The 21468-nt window shown below is 49.6% G+C and overlaps 2 protein-coding genes across 3 annotated transcripts; one reads left to right on the top strand and one right to left on the bottom strand.

The window, feature by feature from the left end:
• Positions 1 to 78: 78 nt before the first annotated feature.
• On the bottom strand, positions 79 to 14330 carry LOC131562898 (cullin-associated NEDD8-dissociated protein 1-like). Its single transcript, XM_058812683.1, has 15 exons — positions 14062 to 14330; positions 11445 to 11588; positions 10070 to 10224; positions 9538 to 9661; positions 8644 to 8900; positions 7926 to 8031; positions 6654 to 6799; positions 6202 to 6494; positions 5672 to 5813; positions 3583 to 5088; positions 3129 to 3224; positions 2292 to 2461; positions 2016 to 2180; positions 1608 to 1715; positions 79 to 1409 (listed from the first exon to the last, which is right to left on the bottom strand). The coding sequence occupies exons 1-15, from the start codon at positions 14127 to 14129 to the stop codon at positions 1182 to 1184; spliced, it is 3708 nt and encodes a 1235-aa protein (XP_058668666.1). The 5' UTR covers positions 14130 to 14330; the 3' UTR covers positions 79 to 1181.
• Positions 14331 to 14410: 80 nt separating this feature from the next.
• On the top strand, positions 14411 to 20989 carry SEC13 (SEC13 homolog, nuclear pore and COPII coat complex component). Of its 2 annotated transcripts, none has more exons than XM_058812684.1 (9): positions 14411 to 14503; positions 15049 to 15093; positions 16043 to 16158; positions 16584 to 16735; positions 17291 to 17424; positions 18208 to 18341; positions 18813 to 18933; positions 19717 to 19863; positions 20229 to 20989. In XM_058812684.1, the coding sequence occupies exons 1-9, from the start codon at positions 14501 to 14503 to the stop codon at positions 20337 to 20339; spliced, it is 963 nt and encodes a 320-aa protein (XP_058668667.1). In that variant the 5' UTR covers positions 14411 to 14500; the 3' UTR covers positions 20340 to 20989. The 2 variants fall into 2 exon arrangements, with proteins under 2 accessions (XP_058668667.1, XP_058668668.1); XM_058812685.1 differs by lacking the exon at positions 14411 to 14503 and adding an exon at positions 14691 to 14707.
• Positions 20990 to 21468: the final 479 nt, after the last annotated feature.

Here is a 21468-nt window from a genome sequence, read left to right as displayed (position 1 = left end):
GTGTTTGGCTCCAGGGCTCTGCTGTCACGGGCACTCGAGGAGCAGTGTCATGGTGATGGTCAGTGAACTCAGGGTACGCAGCTTTAAAGTGTATTTTATTTTCTATACCACCTGGACAACACATGTCCTTTCACACAGCACTATAAACACTATTCACATCAACCACTCTGTCAAAAGAGAAAAAAGAAGCACAGAGCAGTTCATGGTGAGAGCAATGTGTCATGATTGCCTCATCCTCTAGTTGGCTGTTAGAACCTTTGTCTCTTAAGGCATTTTCTCTTGCACAAAGCAGGATTTGAGAACAGCAGCCGCTATGGGCTGTGTGCTTGCACCCCTGGCTCCTGCCTGCCACCTCTGAGCCCTGTGACTGACACTGACCAGCAGATCCCTGTGGCTGGTAACACCAACACCAAGGTGCTCCAAGGGGAGAGAGAAGCCAGTGTTAGTGCAAAGCAAAGCTTTAAGCGGGGTTTGTCACTGAAATAGTCAGTAATCATCTCTCAGGGAAGATGGCTGAGGTATTTTGCAGTCAAAACCATAAATATGAAAGCCAAGCAACAAAGCTTCATCTTGCCCAAATGTCAAACTGGAACTCCAGGAGGAGGGTGGGGGTGTTGGGTAACCCCCCTGCCCTGTGCAGCCTCAGCAGCTTGGCAGGTGCAAGTCTTCTTTCCCAAAAGGCCTGTGGGATGAACTCATTACTACATGGCTTCCAATTTTTAGCCATGTTTTTTAGTTAAACACTATAAATACATTCTTGGGCAATTTAAGGTAGAAAGTGCATGTGCAGTTATTAAAAACCTTTGTAACTGCAGTAAGGAGTATTTGAGGAAGCAATTTCCATTGTTCATGGAACCACAACTGTGACTGCTTTGTGCACTCCTTAAAACTTCCTGAAAAAACGGGAATATTAATCTTCCAGCCCCTCCCCTTTGTGAGGCTGTATTCCCTGATCTCAGGTCTCATTCCAATTCTCTGAGGTGTCCGATAGGAAGGCAGCTGGATCGGGCCAGTCACATCCAGCTGTCAAAGTTAACACACCGTCCCCAGTTTCTCCTGGGGCTGCCCAGGGACTTGGACTTGGCTGTGGCAAAGAGCAGCCCAGTGGCATTTGCTGTTCCCCACCCAGCTGGTGTCTGGCTGAGGTATCCCAAGGCAGGAGGGTGGTGGGGATAAACATCTTAGCTCATGTCCATTGACTCTGAGGTGGGGAGGGAAGCAGAATCTTTCTGAATGCTCTCAAAAAGTGATGCCATTTCAGGACTGGATCTGATCTGGGATGAAAACTCAGCCATTGCTGGGCTTTTCTCCACCTCGGGGATGGTCAGGAGAGCAGCCACTGCCCGCATGGCTGAGCGCTTCAGCTCATCCTGCTTCTCAAACTCCTGCTTCACCGAACCAGCTTTCACCTGCAAATCCAAAGCCCCGTTTTCAGCTGGCATTTAGAAAAGCCCATACAGGCACAGAACCAACACACACAGCAGCAAAGGCCAGCGGAGAATTTTCCAGCTGGGGACGTGAGGGAAGCGGGTGGCTCAGCAGCACTGAGGGAAAAGGCCAGGAGCAGGGGCAGCTTTGGGCAGGACCCACACCGATCCTGCTCTTACCTTTGTGGAGCAGGTTGCCCGGAGGGGCTCGATGAGCCGCTCGAGCCGCTGCAGCACGGCGTTGGGGCAGAGCACCGAGAGCCGCGCCAGCATGATGAACGTCAGCATCTGGCCAGGAGGGGAGACAACGTGTTGGTGCTCTGGGGCACCCAGCTCTGCTGGCAGGCTCGGCTGTACCCGCAGCGTGCTGAGCTCCTCTGCACTTGTGCAAGGGGCTCTGCTAAGAGCTGCAAGCGCACCCTGGCAGCCAGGGGCTGGAGCTGCAGCTGGCCCAGGTGTGTGCAGTGCTGCAGGTGTCTGCAAAGGCTGACAGCCCTGGGGATGCTGCACCACGGGGCTCTGGGGATACACAGCCCGACTGCAGCCCAGACCCCACACAGAACATGACCGTCAGGGCACAGCACCTACCCGAATGTCATAGTGATCTTTCAGCCCATCCTCCACGTGGTTCAGGTAGTCATAGATGTCCAGCCGGTCCAGGCAGCTTTCCAGCAGGGTGTACATGCACTCAAAAGCGGCTTTCCTCACATCCAGGCCATCATCCACTGTGTGCTTGAATGGCCCCATCTCTACCTGAACCGAGACAAACAGTACAGCTGTCACCAAGGAGCAGAGAGCAGCAGCTCCATCGGGGCTTTGCAGGCTGCTGTGAGTCACCGTGTGCCCCCCGCCGAGCCCAGTTACCTCCCGGATGAGCTCCCTCCGCACTTTGGTTTCATTGTACAGGCTGGGGAGGACTGAGTTCAGTAAGTCCCGGATTAAAGAAGGCTTGTTGTGAGCAGCAGAATTAAACAGGGCTAAAGCCACACGGCGAACATTGAGGTCTGGATCTTGCAGAGTTTGTAAGAAGTCACCTGTGGGATAAGAGCACATCAGTCAGTCCTGCAGCCAACAGGCCGCAATATTTTTGCAGTAATTTAAAATATATGGGATGTATTTCAAGGAGGCTGGTTATGAGAGCATTAATGGTAAAATAAGTAGCACAGTCTGTCAGAGCCATTTGAGATGCTTTCTCTCCCTCCATTTGGGATACAGTAAAGAAACATGACTACCCTGCATTTAGGCATAAAAACAAATGATGTGACTCTAGCTCCTCTACCCTAAAGTCAAATCAGAAGCTTTGTTATTCAAGGAAGTTGTGGGGGATTTTTGTTGCTTAGATCCCATCTGATCAAACTTCTCTGAAACAGAAGGGCCAGTTTTATACAGCAAATGCTTTTGTGGGGTCCCTGGACATCAGTGTAGGTTATACTTCTGAAGATCCTTTTTGTGAGGTGCTGGAATTCTGAGTTTACATGCAGAAAGAACTTAAGCATTCTAAAAAACAACGGAACAAGCCCAAGAGCAATGCATCAGTGCAGTTAGCAAGGACTCATTGCCGTTTAATCCCAAGAGCTGAGAAACACTGATAAAAACTAACTGGACTAGATGAGGTTCACACAGGAATGGAAAATCCCTGAGCTGCTAACAACACCCAACCTCTCATGCCCGCAGCTCACACCTCTGTCCAAACCAGCCTACCTATGCAGCCTTTCAGGAGAGCATCAATAGGCTGAGGCTGGTCTGTAATCGTGAACTTGATGGCAGTAACCACTGTGCTCCGGGCATGTGGGGAGCCTGCAATGAAGAGGGGAAGAAAAACAGTGAAAAATAAAGATAGAAAATTACTGCTGTAACTCTGTAATACATATTCTGTCCTTGATCCTGTTACACATGTGTTATAAGGGAGTAGAGGATTCTTCTTATCAACTCTGTATTTGAATCTGCTCCTGCACAATTGCCTTGTGTAGTCCCTGTTCCCTGCATCTTCCTGGTCTTGTGCGGACCAGTGCTCCTCTGATCCTCCTTGCAGAGAGATCCATCTTGTTATTTGCTCTCCTTTCAACTGGCCTTGCTCCCTGTTGTAGCCACAAGCAGCATACAAAATGAATTCCCATCAGAAGGCAGCATTTCCCTGCTCTGGTCATTGCCCTACCTGCTGACAGCTGTTTCCTCAGCCGGGGCAGCAGCTCAGCGGGGTTCACCAAAGTCAGCTTTCCCAGGCATTCCGCCACCACATTGCGTGTCCCCTCCTCTGTGCACTCACAGTGCTTGAAGAGCAGAGCCCAGATATCCTCCACGTAAGGCGTGAGGCTGTCAGCTGGGGAGCAGCTGATGACTTCCTTCAGGGAGTGCAGCAGCAGGTACTGTCGCTTGGGCTGGCTTCCAATCTCCTTCAGCATGAAGGGCAGGTACTCCTTCAGATTGCCAACACTGACGTTCCCCAGTGCGTAGGAGGCGGCGGATTTCACCTCCTCGCTGGGGGAAGAGAACGCTTCCAGGATGACAGTTCTGAGCTCCCTCTGAGCACTGAGGTTCGTGGTGCGGCCCACCTCTGCCAGGAAGAGGAAAGCCAGCACTTGAACAGCAGGGCTGGACTTGGGACTTTTCACATCCTGGACAAACTGGTTCACTGTCGCAGGGGCTTCCTTAGGGCAGGCTGAGCACAGGGCTGCCACACACTTTGCGATGGAGTGATACGCCTGCTTGTGCAACGTCAGCGAGGCCCCGGCCGAGCCCGAGGAGTAAACGGGTGCTGTCAGCTGCTTCAGCAGCTCCGGGTAACCCATGGCAGCCGTCTTCGTCAGGACCAGTGCCTGGAAGAAGTCGATGATGGCGTTCAGGGCCCCTCCTTGAAGCAAAGGTGAGTGGACAAGCTGAAAGATTTCAGCAAGGACAGAGCCACTGATCTTGGAGATACAGGATGGATAAACCTTGGCCAAAGTCGTGAGGAACATGATAGTCACCTGGGACACGTGCATGTCATTCTCGGTTATTAAGACGGGGAGCTCTGTTAGCACAGCCTCAATCATGGCAGGCTTGAGGCTGTCACTGTAGTTCTTCACCATGATGTCCAGAGCATTCAGAGTGCTTAGTTTCAAGGCACGTTGATTCTTTCTCAAGAAGGAAGCTAGAATGGGGAGACTTTCTCCTATGATGGGTCTCAAATCTATTTTAAGTGGAGAACTAGCAATTAAGGTTAATGCTTTGACTGTTGTCAGTCTGGTGATTTCATTTTTGAGCCTCTCCAGAAATATCTTCAGGGTTGGCTGGAGGTCAGTGCTTAAATGGTCTCCCAAGTTGTAAATGATTTGTCCCATGCAGGAGATGGCACGTTCCTTCACCTCCTGGTCAATGTCAGCTGCCTTCAGCCGCTTCAGAATACCAGGGAAAAGGTCGTTCACATAGGGCTTGGCATCAAAGGTGTAAGCTTTGTCCAATGGCCTGATAACTTTCACAAGCTGCTGAGTTACCAGCAGAGCTTCTGATGTGATCTTGTAAAAGGGGTCTCCAATACAGGTGACAACAGAAGGCAGCAGGGCTTTGACATGAGGGTGAAATACCTCTGGCTGGTGGTTGCAGAGAAGGACATGGAGGAAGGACAGTGTGTCAATCCGCATGTTGGAGGAGCTGGATTTATCCGCCAAGGAGAAAACAATACCTGTGCAGAAGAAAATATGATGATGTCATATTTTTCCCAAAGAAGGAGGTTCATGGATCCAGCAAGGGACAATCACAGGAGACTTTTCTCATATTCACTATATAATCACACCAAAAACAAGGCAGGAGCCTTCCAGCAGTGGGATGCTTCATAAGCCCACCAGCCAGAGAGCTCAGAGAGAAATGTGGTGGTGCAAATTAAAGAATCAGTCAATATAAAGAATTTTTTAAAATGCCACTGCATTTTGCAAAAGGAAGTAGGATTTGTATTTCTGATCTCAGTGTGGTAACAGCACAATTCCAACTGCTTTCAGAGGAGGCTGGAATAGGCCCTCCCAAAAGCATCTTGTCAGGGGACTGTGGAAATGAACTTGACATTTTTATCCTGGCTTTCAGTGCAGAGGCCGGAATTAATCTGGGAGCTGTTCAGCACATCAGCACAGAGCAGAACTTCATGTGTTTGTCCTAATGCTGAGCAGAATAACTCACAGAAGTAAAACTGGAACACACAGGCAAGAAGGACCCGTGTTCAGAATGGATTTTACCAGCCCTGCTGCTTCACCCCAGATGACAGACAAGCTTACCAGGGATAAGTGCAGGTATGTGATCTGTCAGGCAGCCGGGAAGAACACTGGCCAATTCTGTCAGAAGGCTGAAGCAACCCTGTCTTGATTTTATGCTCTTTTCTTTGAGCTGCTTGTGCAAGGCCTTGATGATGTTGGGAACCTGCAGTTTGGAGAAGCAAATGAAAAGGGGACACCTCAGTTGCCCCAGCTGCTCTCAGAGGCTCACTCTGGTACATTTCTACCACAGTTTATTAAGTGAGTTTCCTGAGCAACAGCTGTAAGGTACCAGCCAGACACTTCACCCAGAAGCCACCCTGCCTCAGCTGCACACACGCCAGGGCTGGTGGAGGAGCAGTGCTGGCTGTACTCCCATGTTCCTGTGCTGTGCCAGCCCGGGAATGGCAGGAGACACACAGTAAACAGCCAGCCCTCTCTGGATCTGGGGCCCTCTAGATGCCTGCCCCAGGGCTCCTTCAGCTAGCCACATTCCCAAGGTACCTACTTCTCATTGCTTTGTGATTTAGCCCAGCCACCACCTGCTCACACACCTGGTTCTGAAGCATTGTCAAGGGAACATCATCCTTGCCAGAGGCACCCGAAGAGTGCAGCCAGCTCTGGGTAGGCAGTGTTTGCTTCAGCAAGGAGATGTAAGCATTGAAGATGTCAGCTTTGACATTCTCCTCCCTCTCTTTGAACCTGCTTATCAAGGCTGGGGAGAGAGTTCTGTAGAAGTCCTGCAGGAGGTCGTGCCTGCTGCTGACAATGGCCTCCAGGCACTTGGCCGCAGCCCTGCGCACCTTCCAGCTGATGTCGTCATCGTCACTGTACTCGTCGTCGCTTTCTAGAAACAGCACAAGGGGAAACAAGTGCAATCATGAGAAAACTGGAGCTAAAGGATCACTGGATCCTCAGAGCTGCCCTCTCCAGGAGGAGAAAGCAGGAAGGGGAGAAATGTTAACCGCGTGTTCTGCTGAGCACAGCCATCCTCACAAGCAGGCACCTTGCTCTTCATCCTCCCCATTTTCAGTTTCCATCATCTCTTCCTCTTCCTCCTCATTATCATAGTTGTAGTTTGGGTCAAAGGTAATGTACTTCAAACATAGTCCCATCACACTTGAGATATGAGGGTCCATTTCCTTTGGGCACCTATCACAAATGAAAATTTTAAGTTAGTAGGAGACTAAGCTGTTTTAAATATCCAAATAATATTAATCTCAAAACGATCACAAAGTGCTTCACAGACCATTTTGATAATATGAGTTAAACCAAAGATGTTCCTTATTGCTGTACATGAGGCAAGGAACATCTCTGCTTCATGCACAGCAGGAAGGAACATCTCCTATGGGGAGGATGCATTAATTTTTTAATGACAAATAAATAAATAAATCAATGCCTTCACCCTGTTGGGAGGACTGAGTTAAAACCAGAAAATTTGGCGAGGAGGGAATAGCTTTACTCAAAGTAACCTTGCTACCGGGAAGGCTAAAGATGTCAGTGTGGGAAAACTCAATTTATTATACCTAATGTTCATCCTCTGTCTACTTTCAGAAGTACAATTCCTGTGGAGAGATAATACACTCTCACAGACATGCAGGAAGCCTTTTGTTAGAGTGAGGCAGGCAGCAAGCCCCCCTGCCCTTCTCTTAGCTGGGATAACTAAGCCAAACACCAAACAGAGCCTGTGTCTCCATGTGTCTCTGTCACCCAGTATAATTAGCAAGATAACAAAATAAACCTACTGTTGGCATTTCAGCTGTGGTTTGATGGTGGCCCTTGGTTACCTGTATGTGTCAATGCACACACAGAGATCCTGGTTGAATCCTCCCTTCCTTGGGAGAACACCTCAACAGCACTATACAATCACACCAAAGGAGCCCAGAATGCAGGGCTCCTTTTCCAAGAAGTAATTTTTGACCAAACAACAGGAGAGCTGCAGCTCAGCAGTTCTCCTGCCCAACCCCCTTGCTGCCTCCAGCTCCCTCCAGGCACCAGGAGCGAGGCAGTTCCCTCTGGCTAAGGAACACTTCAAGGACAAGGAAAACTCCCACTCCTGCAAAACCAATACAGAAGGACAGCCTCACATGCTGAGGTAAAGCAGGTCATGATTCTAGTCCAAACTGCATGTGCAGAAGAGATTTCATAAGTGAACTGTCTTCCCAACAGGAATACCTGCAGGAAGGCCCTCCTTCGAGGATGCTGAACATAGGGATATCTACACCAGGAGGACACAGATGCCCTGGATGGTGCAGAGGCATTCCCCAAGGGCACACACCTTCTCACAAAGGACTCAAAGGCCTGGAAACAGTACTCTCGCAGCTCGTCGTCATCCACGTTACAGTACTGAACTATCAGAGGAATTATCTTCTCCAGGTGTTCTCCTGGGAAAGACAAAGCAAACAGCAGTGAAAATCCATTCCAGCCTTCACTCACCTGGGCAGCTGAGAACTCAGCCAGCTGCCACTTCCTTTCTGTGCCTGGTAGAGCATTCCTGCCCCAGACCTCATGGGCAAGGAGCCAGCAGCCCACCAAGACCAGCTGTGCTGGTCTTTAGCAGCCAATCCCTGCTCCCTGTCTGCAGCCCCTTCTTGGCATTTCACTCACAGGAAGAGCTGTCATTAGAAATCTCTTAGAATCTAATCTCAACTCTGGCAGGTCTTTTACACAAGTAATACAATATGTTGCCATCCCCTATGCAATTTAAAAGGGGGTGAATCCACTGACCTGGTTCACAGAGGTGTTAATTCAAACCAGGCAAGAGCTGGAAGACCTTGAGTGGAAGACCATAGTCACTAGCAAAGGGCAGCCAAAGAGATACTCTGGTGTCTCCTTTCCAAGTGACGATCAGAAAACCAGACCAGAGCCACAGAGAGGATCACAACCAGAAGCCATTAATACATTAAGAACAATGAGCACTCTTCTTTTACCACTAAGAGGAGCTGCTATAAAATGCATGTACATTTCCCAGCATCATTTCAAGGTGCCCATCCTACCTAAGCGGTGCCCAGCCTGCCTGCTGATGCCAGCCACACACTGAATGTATGTCCTGGTGGTAGATGTGGACTCGTTCCTCTTCAGCTCTGCCAGCAGATGCTCTGTAAGCTCTGAGAAGATGCTTCCACTGCAGGTCAAGACCAGGTGCCCCAAGGCAATGATGGCCCGTTTACGAACTGCCAGCCTGGGGCTCGTCAGCTGGGGCAGCAGGCAGGTCAGGATGTTGGAATGGAATGAGTACAGTGTTCCTCCCAACCTGCAACGAACAGAACAGGGAACAAGGTGAAAGTCAAAGGCTCAGAAAAAATCCCTCTTGGCAGCAACAAATCTGAAAATCCTTCAGCTCTGGAGACTTCATGCATGTTGTGGGGAGGGGGAGGAGAAGGATGGGCTTGTCATTTTGGTCTGAACACTGACATGGTCTGTAAAACACAGGGAGAGGCAATTTGTCTCCATCGTGGAGGAGTTTTTGACTGTGTCCTTCTGGATGACCCAAGGGTGTGCTAATAATTTCCTGCATGCAGATGACATACGACACTGTCACTCTGACTTAGGCAACAAGAGGCAGCCAGAAAAAAAAAAAGCTTATGTGATGGGCTCATAGGGCTAAAATAAACCTCCCTGCCTCCCTCATCCTTCCACATTTGTGTGAGCTAAGCTTCTGTGTGATCCATCACCAGAGGCACTGCCATTCCCAAGCACAGAAAGGCTTGGCATGTTATCTCTCATCCCTGCTGGGGACCTGCTCAACTCAGATATTCCCTAGGAGCAGCCAACCAAATCCTGTGTTTTTAAGTCCCAGTAATAGGATTAGAGAAATAAAGAAGTCAAAAGCAGACACATCCCTGCAGCCCCTTTCTATGCACAGCTGCCAGAAGGAAATCCTCTGGTACCTGCTCAGCATATCTGACAGGATGTCAAGAGCTTCCAACTGCACGGACACATCCTCCTGCTTGCCAATGGCTCCTGTCAGCTGGGCTGTGATCTTTTTGCACACATTTGCTGTCATGGTGGAACCTGCAAGAGAGATATTTTTCCCTGCTGTTAGTTAACACTTTTGGCTGCTAGGATCCATTCAATTCCTGGTACACTGAAAAAAGAAATCACCACTGGGAGATCTAATCAGGACAGATTCATGAGATGGCTGCAGAGGAAAATCCTGTTGCTGGGAGCCTCAGGTATCCCCTGAAAAGCTGATGCATTTTTGGCATACACAGTTCCAAATACAGCTCAAGTTTTCATTTAATTCTGCCTTTCATCCCATTGATACCTCAGCTCTACTGTCCCTCCCTGATTTCACAGACTGTCCTCTGGCAGGAGAGTAAAGAATCTGTAACTTCCAGGCTCTGGACTCTACATTTTCCCCCGTTTACCAAAGGCTGGGAGTCCCCATGGCTCAGTGACAAATGGGGACAGGCAGTGTACCTGTGGCAGCTGGCGGCAGCTCAGCAATGACTGTTTTGAGGCCGATGCTGGAGATATCTCTTAGCTGCTCCTTGTCTGACAGCATGTTGGTGCAGAGCGTGTCCACGATGGTCTCCACCTGGTACTCCTTCACTTTGCCCACCAGCGGGCCCAGGCTGCGGGACGAGAAGCCAGTCAGCATGAAGGGCCCAATCCAACTGTCCATGTCCTTCAAACTGTCACACTGCTCCTTCTTAAAGATCCTGGCCACCTATCTGGGAATGACTATTCAGCTCTAAGCACCTCCTTAGGCACGGGAAGGAAATTTTCCTGGTTCCAGTTTGAGGCCTCCTCATTATCACACTCTGGATGGATCAGAGATTGAAATGAGATGGACTTACTGCAGATACCACCAGAGATAAAGAAGTTGAGAAGCTGGTCCTCTGCTCAGTGCCCAACTGTTTTGCTTTAAAACCCAGAATAAACCAACCCAAACCAGGCAGAGAGAGGAGCAGGGCCAAAAGAAGTCAGGACAGTGGGAATCAGAAGGAAAGGGCCAAAGATAACAGGGAAAGAATAGGGATAGAAGCAGCACATGGTTGAAAAGAAGGGAATACGAACAGGATCCACAGCGGGAAAAAGAGAGGAATCCAAAGTTGTCTTTAAATGGCCCACCTTTCTGGAGCCCTGGGGTGAACTGAGCCATTCAATGGCATTTCTAGACTGAACACGCCCACTTAGCCATGCTGGGGAAAGAGATGGGAAAGAACATGTCAGCAGCAGGATCCCTTTATCAGAGGATTCACTAATAGAGGAACCTGCGACTTTTGCTCACGTGGATTAAAAAAAATATGGGAATGGTCAAAGGCAAAGCAACAGCACAGGCTGCACTCAGAGTCAAGTCAGGGAAAAATCCAAGTGCATTATAATGTTCAGTTAAAACTCCCTTGAAGAGAAGGATTTGGACCTGAAATTAAAGCCCATAAGGGCTGCACATGTTTAGTACAATTGCTATGAAAGACAGTTCCATGGAGAAATTCAGCACTGGATTTCAAAGCCTGAGAGAGGTCAAGAGGTTGATGAGCAAAATTTTTAAGTGTGCTTTCCCCTGAAGAAATAAAATCCTAGGGCTCCGACTTCCATGGGGTTAGGTTTATAACAGGAACACTGAAGTACTTCCAAAATCATCTCTTGCTGCTACAAAGGTATCTGTGTGCTCACCCCTTGTGAGTGTCTACACCAGGAGAAAGTGCAGTGCCTGCAACAGAGGGCAAAGTCCCTTGCAGAGGAGGTTTGAGGGAGGTGTCAAGGGCCAGGCTCTGCTCTCACATTCTCTGCAGTCTGTGATGGCTTTACTAGTGCCAGGGAACATGGCTATTACTGTCTAGGCTCTTACCATTTGACAGCAAGGTTCTGTACTTCCCCATTTTTGTCCTCCAGCAATTTCAAAAGCATTTTCACAACTTTTTTCTCACTGTCTTCATCTAGTTTTATTGAGTCTTTCTGCAGTTCCATCATCAGATCATTGGTGGCCATAAACCTGAAAGGACACAGGGAGAAAGTGGATTGGCTGATATGCAGACACAAATGCATCACCTTTGCATCATCTGGGCAGAATCTGGCAACTGGTGCTTGTATAAAAACACACTACCAAAGAGTAACTTACAACACTGTCCTAAGAAAAAGGAAAATTAATATATCACAAGTAGATAACTACCTAACAGGGGTCAGGTAAACAAAAACTTTAAAAGCAGCTCTCAGCATGTGTATTTTTTTCTCAGTGACCAAATGAAGATGGTTAACTATGCCAGAAAAAAATCATGATGGCTTTTTTCACCAAATTTTCACCTGGCCTAGGAAAAGCAGTCTGGGGTCTAAGAATTCACCTGGCTCTGTTCTTTCTGGCTAACTTAGCACTGATAGTATGACCCCAGACATGGACAAGTTCCTTCACTTTCAAAAATGAAAAAATAAAGTAATGACTCCACGCAAACTACACCTCAGAAGTGTACTAGGCTATATTTAGATTGCTGTGAGCAAAACCAGTTGAGTATTTATCACTCCAGATTAGAAAGAAAAACAAAGACCCAACTGACAGTCAGTTTTCTAACAGAATGGATATTGAGAAATTCTGGAAAGTATTTATTTTCCCAGGAGCAGGAAAGCAAAAGGTGCTGGTATAGGAGTCTGAGGTTCTAAGAAATCTCAGTGTGGCTGTCGTGTGTTAGCTGCTTTCCAATGTTAGCCCTGCACAGAATGGATGTCCGACAGGAACCACGAAGTCCTCTCTCGTTACAAAATGACAGCTCCTTTTAAAATTAGGCTCTGATGTCACTCATTCAGCACACCAGAGTTCTCATGTACAGGTCATCATTTGAGGCTTCAATCTGCCAGCCCATTCCTGAGCAGCAATGAGGTCCATCTGGAATGGGGGAGTGCTGCGGTGTTCCCCAGCCAGCCCAAAATCCAGAGCGAGCAAACAGCAGTAACGTGCCCTAAGATGTTAACGTGCGATCTATTTCTGATTCCGCGAGAGCTCCTCAGCTGCACTCCGCAGTTCAGCGTCTGTGCCGAACCAGCATGACCAATTATGGCCACGGGCTGAACAGAGCCTTCCACGGCAGCGCATCCCGCTCTGGCCTGGCTGCCATCCCGCCCCACATCCCGCTCTGGCCTGGCTGCCATCCTGCCCCACATCCCGCTCTGGCCTGGCTGCCATCCCGCCCCACATCCCGCTCTGGCCTGGCTGCCATCCCGCCCTAGGACCCGCTCTGGCCTGGCTGCCATCCTGCCCCACATCCCGCTCTGGCCTGGCTGCCATCCCGCCCCACATCCCGCTCTGGCCTCGCTGCCATCCTGCCCCAGCACCCGCAGTGGCCTCGCTGCCATCCTGCCCCACATCCCGCTGTGGCCTGGCTGCCATCCTGCCCCACATTCCACTCTGGCCTCGCTGCCATCCTGCCCCAGCACCCGCTCTGGCCTGGCTGCCATCCTGCCCCACATCCCGCTCTGGCCTGGCTGCCATCCTGCCCCAGGAGCTCAGGATCTCACCAGCACATCCATCTGTGAGGGGAACAAGAGAAATCTGGCCCTATAACAGGTCATGCTTGGCCATGTGCTGGGAGGAAGTGGCCCTGCAGTACCTCTGCGACATGACATGCCTGGCATTGGGCACATCTCCTTTGGAGTATTAACTGTAAATTCTTTGAACAAACTGCACAACTGCTCCATCACTCACTTCTTTATAAAGTACCTATTTTAACATCTGAGAACATCAGCACCTTCTACAAAAACCAACCTACTTTTAGGCTATTACTAACCCCTCTCTTAGACCTCAAAATGCCGAGTCTGGCCCAAACATTACCTTCCAGGATGATAATCAGAGAACAATATACTAAGGAGTGAAATCTTTCATACATGTCAGTTTTAATTACTTTTTGATAGACTGCCATATATATCGAGCCATCCGTCTAACCCTAAAAGGATGCCAACTTTTCTGCTGACATAAAGAAATAAAAGCATCTCAGTCCTGTTAGGAAGGCACATTCTTCCATCACACAGAAAAAGTTTTCCAAGCAGCCTGAGCAGAGCCAGTATGTGCAGCATCCATCACCCAGGGACACGGGGGTCTACTCACCCCTTTTAATGCACTGACTATCTCACAAATTATCAAAACAAACTAGAAGCATGTCTGCTACGATGTTCTTTATTCACAAAAGAAATAACAACTTGGAGTCCAGCTGCCCAGACTTATTCCACCTTCCACTTTCATCAGGCACCAATCTAGGCAAGGGAGGGGAGCTCCTCTAGCTTCTCTACACCGCCCCTTAGTTAGGACACAGTCGGCTAGACACCCTGTAAATACAACTTACAGTCGGCTAGACACCCTGTAAATACAACTGATGCAAATCTCAGGTGCCCTGCGCGGCAGGACCCCTCTCCGGCAGCCCCCTCCTCCAGGGCCCCGTTCGCAGGTGGCTGCCGCCCGCAGGGCCCGTCCCGTGCTGCCACACCTGAAGTCCTTGTCGGTGGAGGTCATCTTCTCCAGCAGGCTGGAGATGTGGTAGGAGACGCTGGCCATGGCGGAGGGCTCTGCGGCGCCCGGGGCCGCCGCCCGCTCCGTGCCGTGCCGGGCGGCCCCAAGGCGGCGGGAGGAGCCGGGCCGGACGGCTCTGGGGGCCGATGAAGGCTGTGTCCGGGTCCCGGCGGTGCCTCTGGCCGCTCGGCGGGCCCGGCTGGCGGCGGCGGGGCAGCACGGGTCAGCGGCCGCTCCCGCCCTCGCCCTCTCCCGGCCCAGCCAAAGCAGCGGCCGCCCCCGGAACCCGGCACGGGCGGAACGTCGTCGCAGGCGGGCGGGGCGCGGCGGGGCCGGTTGTGCGCGGACCGGCGTGCCACGTCTGAGCGCGCGGGCAGAGGCCGGGCCGGGAGCGCCGCGGGGCCGGGGCCGCCGCCATGGTGAGGGGGGCGAGCGGGGCCGAGCGGGGCCGAGCGGGGCCGGGGCCGCCGCCATGGTGAGGGGGGCGAGCGGGGCCGAGCGGGGCCGGGGCTGCCGCCGTGGTGAGGGGGGCGAGCGGGGCCGAGCGGGGCCAGGGCCGCCGCCATGGTGAGGGGGGCGAGCGGGGCTGAGCGGGGCTGAGCGGGGCCGGGGCCGCCGCCATGGTGAGGGGGGCGAGCGGGGCCGAGCGGGGCCAGGGCTGCCGCCGTGGTGAGGGCGGGCGAGAGGGGCCGGGGCCGCCGTGGTGAGAGGGGGCGAGCGGGGCCGGGGCCGCCGTGGTGAGAGGGGGCGAGCGGGACCGAGCGGGGCCGGGGCCGCCGCCACGGTGAGGCGGGGGCAAGCAGGCCGGGGCCGGCGCCGCCGCCAGGGGCCGGGGCAGAGGGAGCGGGGAACCGGCGGCGTCCCGTCGCGGCCCGGGGAGCCCGGGGCACGGCACAGGGTACACCGGACCCGGCTGGGCGGCCGGGCACGATGGCCGAGCCCGTTCTGTTCCTTCTCCCCGCAGGTGTCGGTCATTAACACCGTGGACACGTCCCACGAGGACATGATCGTAAGTGTGCGGGGAGCTGCTCCGCCGGTCCGGCGGCTGCTGCGACAGAGCTGCTCTGGGGCTCTCTGTGAGCACTGAGCGCGGCACGTATGTGCTCGTGAAAGAGCACACTTGTGAGGTGTTGGATGCAGAACGCTGTCTGAAATCCTGATCTTGCCATTTTATACTGTGTGGAGAGAAAAACTTGGCTGGGAGGAAAGGGGAAATTATTTAAAATCCTAATTTTCATGTGAGGGCTTGTTTCTGCCCTTTTTTGTGAAAAAATAGAGATATGTGTATATTTGCTGGTACAGACCTTCAGCTGATAAAAATGGTTTTCCTTTAAGTGGATGTGTCTGGGAGTACATGTATGAATATGGGTAGGAAGAAAGGTTTCAAAGTAATTTGTTGGAGGAAGAAGCCCAGTTAGATAAGCCTAATTCTTCAGGAAGTATTTCTTCACAGAAAAGGCTATCAAGCATTGGAAAGGGCTGCCCAGGGAGGTGGTGTAGTCACCATCCCTGAAGGTGTTCAGGAAATGACTGGATGTGGTACGAAGTGTTCAGGTCTAGTGACAAGTGACAACTGTTGGTCAAAGGTTGTAGTCAGTGACCTTGGAGGTCTTTTCCAGCCTTAAATATTCTATGGCTTGGTAATGGTGAAGTTTCAAATATAATTAAGAGCAGTATTTGTACACCCACTTCACATTTTAAGAAACAGAAATACGTAACTTGTCACTGCTTTGTAGTCAGCATGAATTCTCTGTCATGAAGATGCTGTGGCTGTTGCTCCTTTAGTGTAACATTTGTACGGTGACTGAAGGAGCGGCTGGGGAAGCAGAAGCACGCTGCTTGTGTGGCACGCCTGGATTGTTTAACAGGGTTCCTCTGTGCTCGGCCGGGGCAGTGTGCCGCAGGGGATCAGCAGGCCGGGCACGCCGTGCTGAGCACAGCTCTCCCCTCTCCTCCAGCACGATGCACAGATGGATTACTACGGCACCCGCCTGGCCACCTGCTCCTCTGACCGCTCCGTGAAGATCTTCGATGTCCGCAACGGGGGGCAGATCCTCATTGCCGACCTCAGGGGGTGAGATGGCACAACACCAGAGCGTAATCAGGGCAAAACCTTGGTGCCTTGTCCTTTTGCCCTTGGGCAGCACAGAGTGCAGGCTGAATTCCAGGGTGAACTCCTCCAAGACTGTGCTGAAGAACTTCTGACAGCTGGGCTGGGGATAGAGCTCCAGTGGGAAGCACAATGGGGCTTGGCTATTCATGTAGTACTTTGCATCTGTAATTTTCAAGAAGTAACATGGACTGATACAGGTGTGAATTGTTTTCTGTGGCAGTGAGAGTCCTGTGTCAGGGCACTAACATTGCCATCTTAGCGTTACTCATTCCTCGTGTCAGATCTCTAATCCCTCCCAGAGCAGCGATGCACGGCAGTGGTCTGTGAGGCAGCTGCAGTTGGAAGGGATTTCTCTCAGCTTTTCCTAATGCTGCTGTTTCTTGCAGGCACGAAGGTCCCGTGTGGCAGGTTGCCTGGGCTCATCCTATGTATGGGAATATCTTGGCTTCCTGTTCCTATGACAGGAAAGTTATTATCTGGAAGGAAGAAAATGGCACTTGGGAAAAGACCTACGAGTACACGGGACATGATTCTTCAGGTATGGAGGGCTGGAGTGTGGAGCTGGGAAGGGAGACTGAGGAGGTGAGGGGATTTGGGCAAGACTGAATAAATCTGTTAGTGTTGAGGAAGAAAGCCCCTGTCAAAAAGAAAACTATAAAAACTGAAGAGAGAGTAAATGTGTTCAGCATTAACAGGACATTTCCCTGATTTTGTATTGCTGGATAAGCCACTACTGATTCATACCATGTGTCTGTAGGTGTTGTTATACAAATAAGTCAGCTTTGAAATAAAGATGGCAGGGAACTGAATTCTTGAAGAAAATACTGCCTGTTTCCAGTTAGAAAGACTGCATTTTATCATGCCGTATTTTGTTTTAAAATTGAAACTGTTGTGTTCAGATGATTTACCCTCCCAATGCAGATCTGTTACTCAGTAAACAATACTAATTGGCTGGCTTTTGCTGAAATTTGACTCATTCTCAGCTTTCAAAGCCCCTTGCTTTTGGTGACTGCCACTGATAGCAGTCAATGAATTGGTCAGTCAGTTTCAGGTAGGCCCTGTGCTGTAATCTGGTCTGTCTCACCCTTCCCAGTGAATTCTGTCTGCTGGGCACCACACGACTATGGACTGATCCTGGCCTGTGGCAGCTCTGACGGGGCCATTTCCTTGTTGAGCTACACGGGCGATGGGCAGTGGGAAGTCAAAAAGATCAGCAACGCACACACGGTGAGTCTGGTCCTTTGCAGCAGCCCAGAGTGCCCAGAGCTGCAGATAACACCAAGGTGATACCTCAGAGACTTGAGTGGATAATACTGAAATGCAATGAAATTATGTGAAACATCCAGACCCAAGAATAGTTTCAGTTCATCCAGAGTAGGCAGGTATACTTTTTAGTCACTAAAATGAAGTGGAAATATGATGAAGTTCACTAAACAGCATTGGCAATCCCTGTTTATTGGGCATTATTGTTAAACACAGTGCTGAAAGGTACCTGATAAGAAATGGCCTTGGTACTAAGAATACCTGCAACAGCTGGAAAAAAACTGTGGGACTCCTGTTTTTCCCAAAATTGTGGAGATTTTTGTTTCAGCAGAATGTAATAAGCTAATGGCAGTGGCCCCCAGTAGAAAGAAATTCAGCTTAGGACCAAAGGTTCCTTCTACTCCTGTATTCCTAAATCTTAGCAACTGTGTGTGCCTTTTGTCTTTGTGGTTTCTGTCTCTGTCTCCCCTATTTGCACATCCAAGATGAACTATTTTGTGTGCAAATACCCTTATAGCTACCTCAGGCTTTCTGAGTAAGTGCCTTAGTGAGGCTACTCTGCATCTGGATTTCTTATTCATCCAATATTCATTCAGCATGCAAGACTTCACTTTTTCTGAGATGGGTTTATTCACCATGCTCAATAGAGAGTATGCTATATGTTCTTCACCCCCTCAGCAGCCTCTATCTATTTATTTAGTTAATTAAAGTAATCAACTTTTAACAGTGATGCTTTTCCTTAACTAGATTGGATGTAACGCAGTTAGCTGGGCTCCTGCTGTTGTACCAGGAAGCCTTATAGAACAACCCTCTGGTCAAAAGCCAAACTACATCAAAAGATTTGCATCTGGTGGCTGTGACAACCTGGTCAAGATCTGGAAGTAAGTGCCCTGTCTCCAGATGAAACTTGACACTTTAGGCTTTGAGTGTCCCTGTTAGTATCTCAAGTAATATTTTTGGCTTCCCTATTGTATCATCTTCGAATTACTGTTTTAGAGAAGTGTTTTAAAAATGGAAACTTAGTAATGCACAATATCTTCCATGGTTCTTGCAGTTTGTGCCAGCCCTGTGTGATCTTGTCTCCAGGGGTAGCTTTGTAATGGTCTTTGGTTACCACTTTGGTTGTAGCAGATTTTTGACAGTAACTGGAGGTCAGAGCCTCTTTGCCTGTGCTGCTTTCTGTCCCTGGAAGGGATTTTGTCAGATTTTTGGAGAAGTAGGGAACACTTGTGCTTTGTATTGCATTGATGAACACGGAGTTTGAATGCTACAGTCCAAAGCCTTCCCGAGCAGGGCATGAGATGATAGAGGATGCTGCTGCTGCCCTGGTGACGATACAGTTGTGTTTTCAGGGAAGAAGAGGGTCAGTGGAAAGAAGAGCAGAAGCTGGAGGCTCACAGTGACTGGGTACGAGACGTGGCCTGGGCTCCATCCATAGGGCTGCCAACCAGCACCATTGCTAGCTGCTCACAGGTGAGGTTTCTTTGGAGCAACAGGGACAAGCACTAGGGGTGCTCACTTCCACGAGCTTCCTTCCCCGTTTCTCCAGTGAAGGAACTGTAGGGATAGAGCTGCTCTAACAGGTCGTCTTGGCCATCCTTTGCTATATTTGGGTCTCTGCATACGAGCCTTTGACTCCTGTTCTTCCCCATCTCAGAAGCCCAATAGAAGCATTTCTGGAGAAGGGTTTATGGGTGTAGGTGCCTCTGTAGCAAAGACTGGCTTCTGGTTGGAAAATCATAAGCAGGATGATCTCACTGGGAGGAAGACCTTCCAACTAATGTCATATTTAGTGTTTTTGGATCAAATTTACTGAACTTCCTTCTAAAAATACTGTTTTCTAATAATTGGCATTCTTAATCAGCTCTGATGTTATCAGCCTTTATATTGACTGTTGTCTTCTTGTTGCTAATCTGTGAAAGCTCTTTTTTAACATCAAGAAGACTGCTTAGTGAGCTCCTGCCATTGAGTGGAAAACAAAATCTCATTCTGGGGAAGTATTTCAGCTGATAATATGTATTTTGGGGGCTCTTCTCTGGTATTTGCAAGTCATTTTTTGTTGGTAGTTTTTCTCATCAGAGCTGTACTCCTGCCTTGCCTTTATCCATAGCGAGGAGACAGCCCCTTGCTGTGCTGAGCACAAATCCATGCAGATACATCAAGGGTGGTGTGCGAGCTGTGATTTGGAAATGTAGCTGCAGGGGCAATTCAGAGTTGTGTTTCTTGTGCCCAGCCTTGGTCTCTGTGCTTTTGCAGGATGGCCGAGTGTTTATCTGGACGTGTGATGATGCCTCTGGGAACTCCTGGTCACCAAAGCTGCTGCACAAGTTCAATGATGTTGTCTGGCACGTGAGCTGGTCCATCACTGCCAACATCCTCGCAGTGTCTGGAGGAGACAACAAAGTGAGTACTGCTGCCTTGGCTTTTGCCCTGTGCAGCCTGTTTCCAGAGGAGCTGAGGTGAGACTGTTGTCACGCGTTTAACACAAGGCTGTCATAGAGTCTCCTTTGCTGCCATGGGGATGTTTTTTCTTCTGGTTAATCAGGAGGGCAGGAAAACCATAACCTTTGGAAACCGCTTGCACTGCATTGTGAGACCTTACTTGAGGGTAGAAATGCAGGCTGAACTTGATTTTGTGTGGTACTGACAATTCACATACTCTCCTCATATAACTGCAGGCTATCACCAAACGCATGCTGTGGTAGCTACAAGAAAAGGGGAAACAGGATATGTGTAAAGCTGAAAGCTGTTCCTGCTCTGTTTTTGAGGTGACACTGTGGAAAGAGTCGGTGGACGGGCTGTGGGCGTGTATCAGCGACGTGAACAAGGGCCAAGGAGGGGTGTCTGCTGTGGCAGAAGGGCAGCAGAACGAGCAGTGATGCACCATGGAATACTCCAGCTGCAACAAGTGATCACTGTCCCTGATTTGCAGTGTGTCTTTAGCTGGATGAGAACTGATTTTATCTAAACTGGACATGAACATGGGAAACAATTATCCAATTTTATGAGCACTCTATTACTGGGAGGCTACAATATGTTGATAATCAGCCTTAATTGACATTCCTTAAATTTAAGATAAACAGTATAGCCAAGTACTGTGCCTGATACTACTCCTTGATACTGTAGGAATTATTCCCTGCTTTTCTGGTTTAGGGGTCAAATGTGAATGGCTGTGCTGTGGTCAGAGTTCACACACTTCAACAGAACAGGGGGAAGCTGTCAAAACAACAAGGTGTGATACTCCTTGATGCAGGGGACAAGTACTCTGTGCCCTCAAAGACCAGAACTTTGTTTCCAGTGAGGAAATGGGCTGGAGTTCTCGGGTTAGCTGGTAGCGTGCTAGCTTGCCCTGCTGGTAACAATGATGTTGTACTTGTGTCTTTCTGAAAATAACGTGCTTGGTGAAAGTCTCTTTGCTTTCTTGAAGATGAAAAGGAGTAGAGGAATGCATATGTCTTCTGCTATATAATAATCTCAAACTGGGTTATTTAACCAACATCAATAAATCAAACCATGGTTTGAAGATTTATTTTTTTTAGTCACACTTCTGTGCTGTATCTCAGTTGTTTGGATTTTTTTTTGTTGAGAAAACCAACAGAATAAAATCTTATTGGTTAAAACCTGGTGTGCTGTATTAAATAATCTTTTCACAGGACTGCCTTTTCAAGGCTATCTGCAGTGTGTCTTCAGCCAGGCCACAGTCACATCTTCCCATCCATGTAATTAGCTTTGCAAGAGCTTGGCTTTTTTTGTGTTTTTTTTTTTCCTGTAATGGTACATCACGAGACAAGGCTTTACAAAGCCGTTGCTCTTCCTTTGGTCTTGGCAATTCCCAGGGAGAATGTAAGCAGTGCCAGCTTCCCTTTTCTGCTCTTACAACTTTACTCGTCATGAGGGAAGAAAGAAGGACATGAACATATTTGCACACTTTGAAGTTATTTTTAAAACCAATGTTAGCTGGTGGAAAAGCAGAGCCCTGGGTGTGTGACAGTTCTGCCCGGCCCACCC

This window comes from Ammospiza caudacuta, chromosome 12 (genome assembly GCF_027887145.1).
Source record: "Ammospiza caudacuta isolate bAmmCau1 chromosome 12, bAmmCau1.pri, whole genome shotgun sequence".
Taxonomy (NCBI): Eukaryota; Metazoa; Chordata; class Aves; order Passeriformes; family Passerellidae; genus Ammospiza; species Ammospiza caudacuta.
Note: the sequence above shows the minus strand (reverse complement) of the source record. Positions and strands in the feature narration are given on the sequence as shown.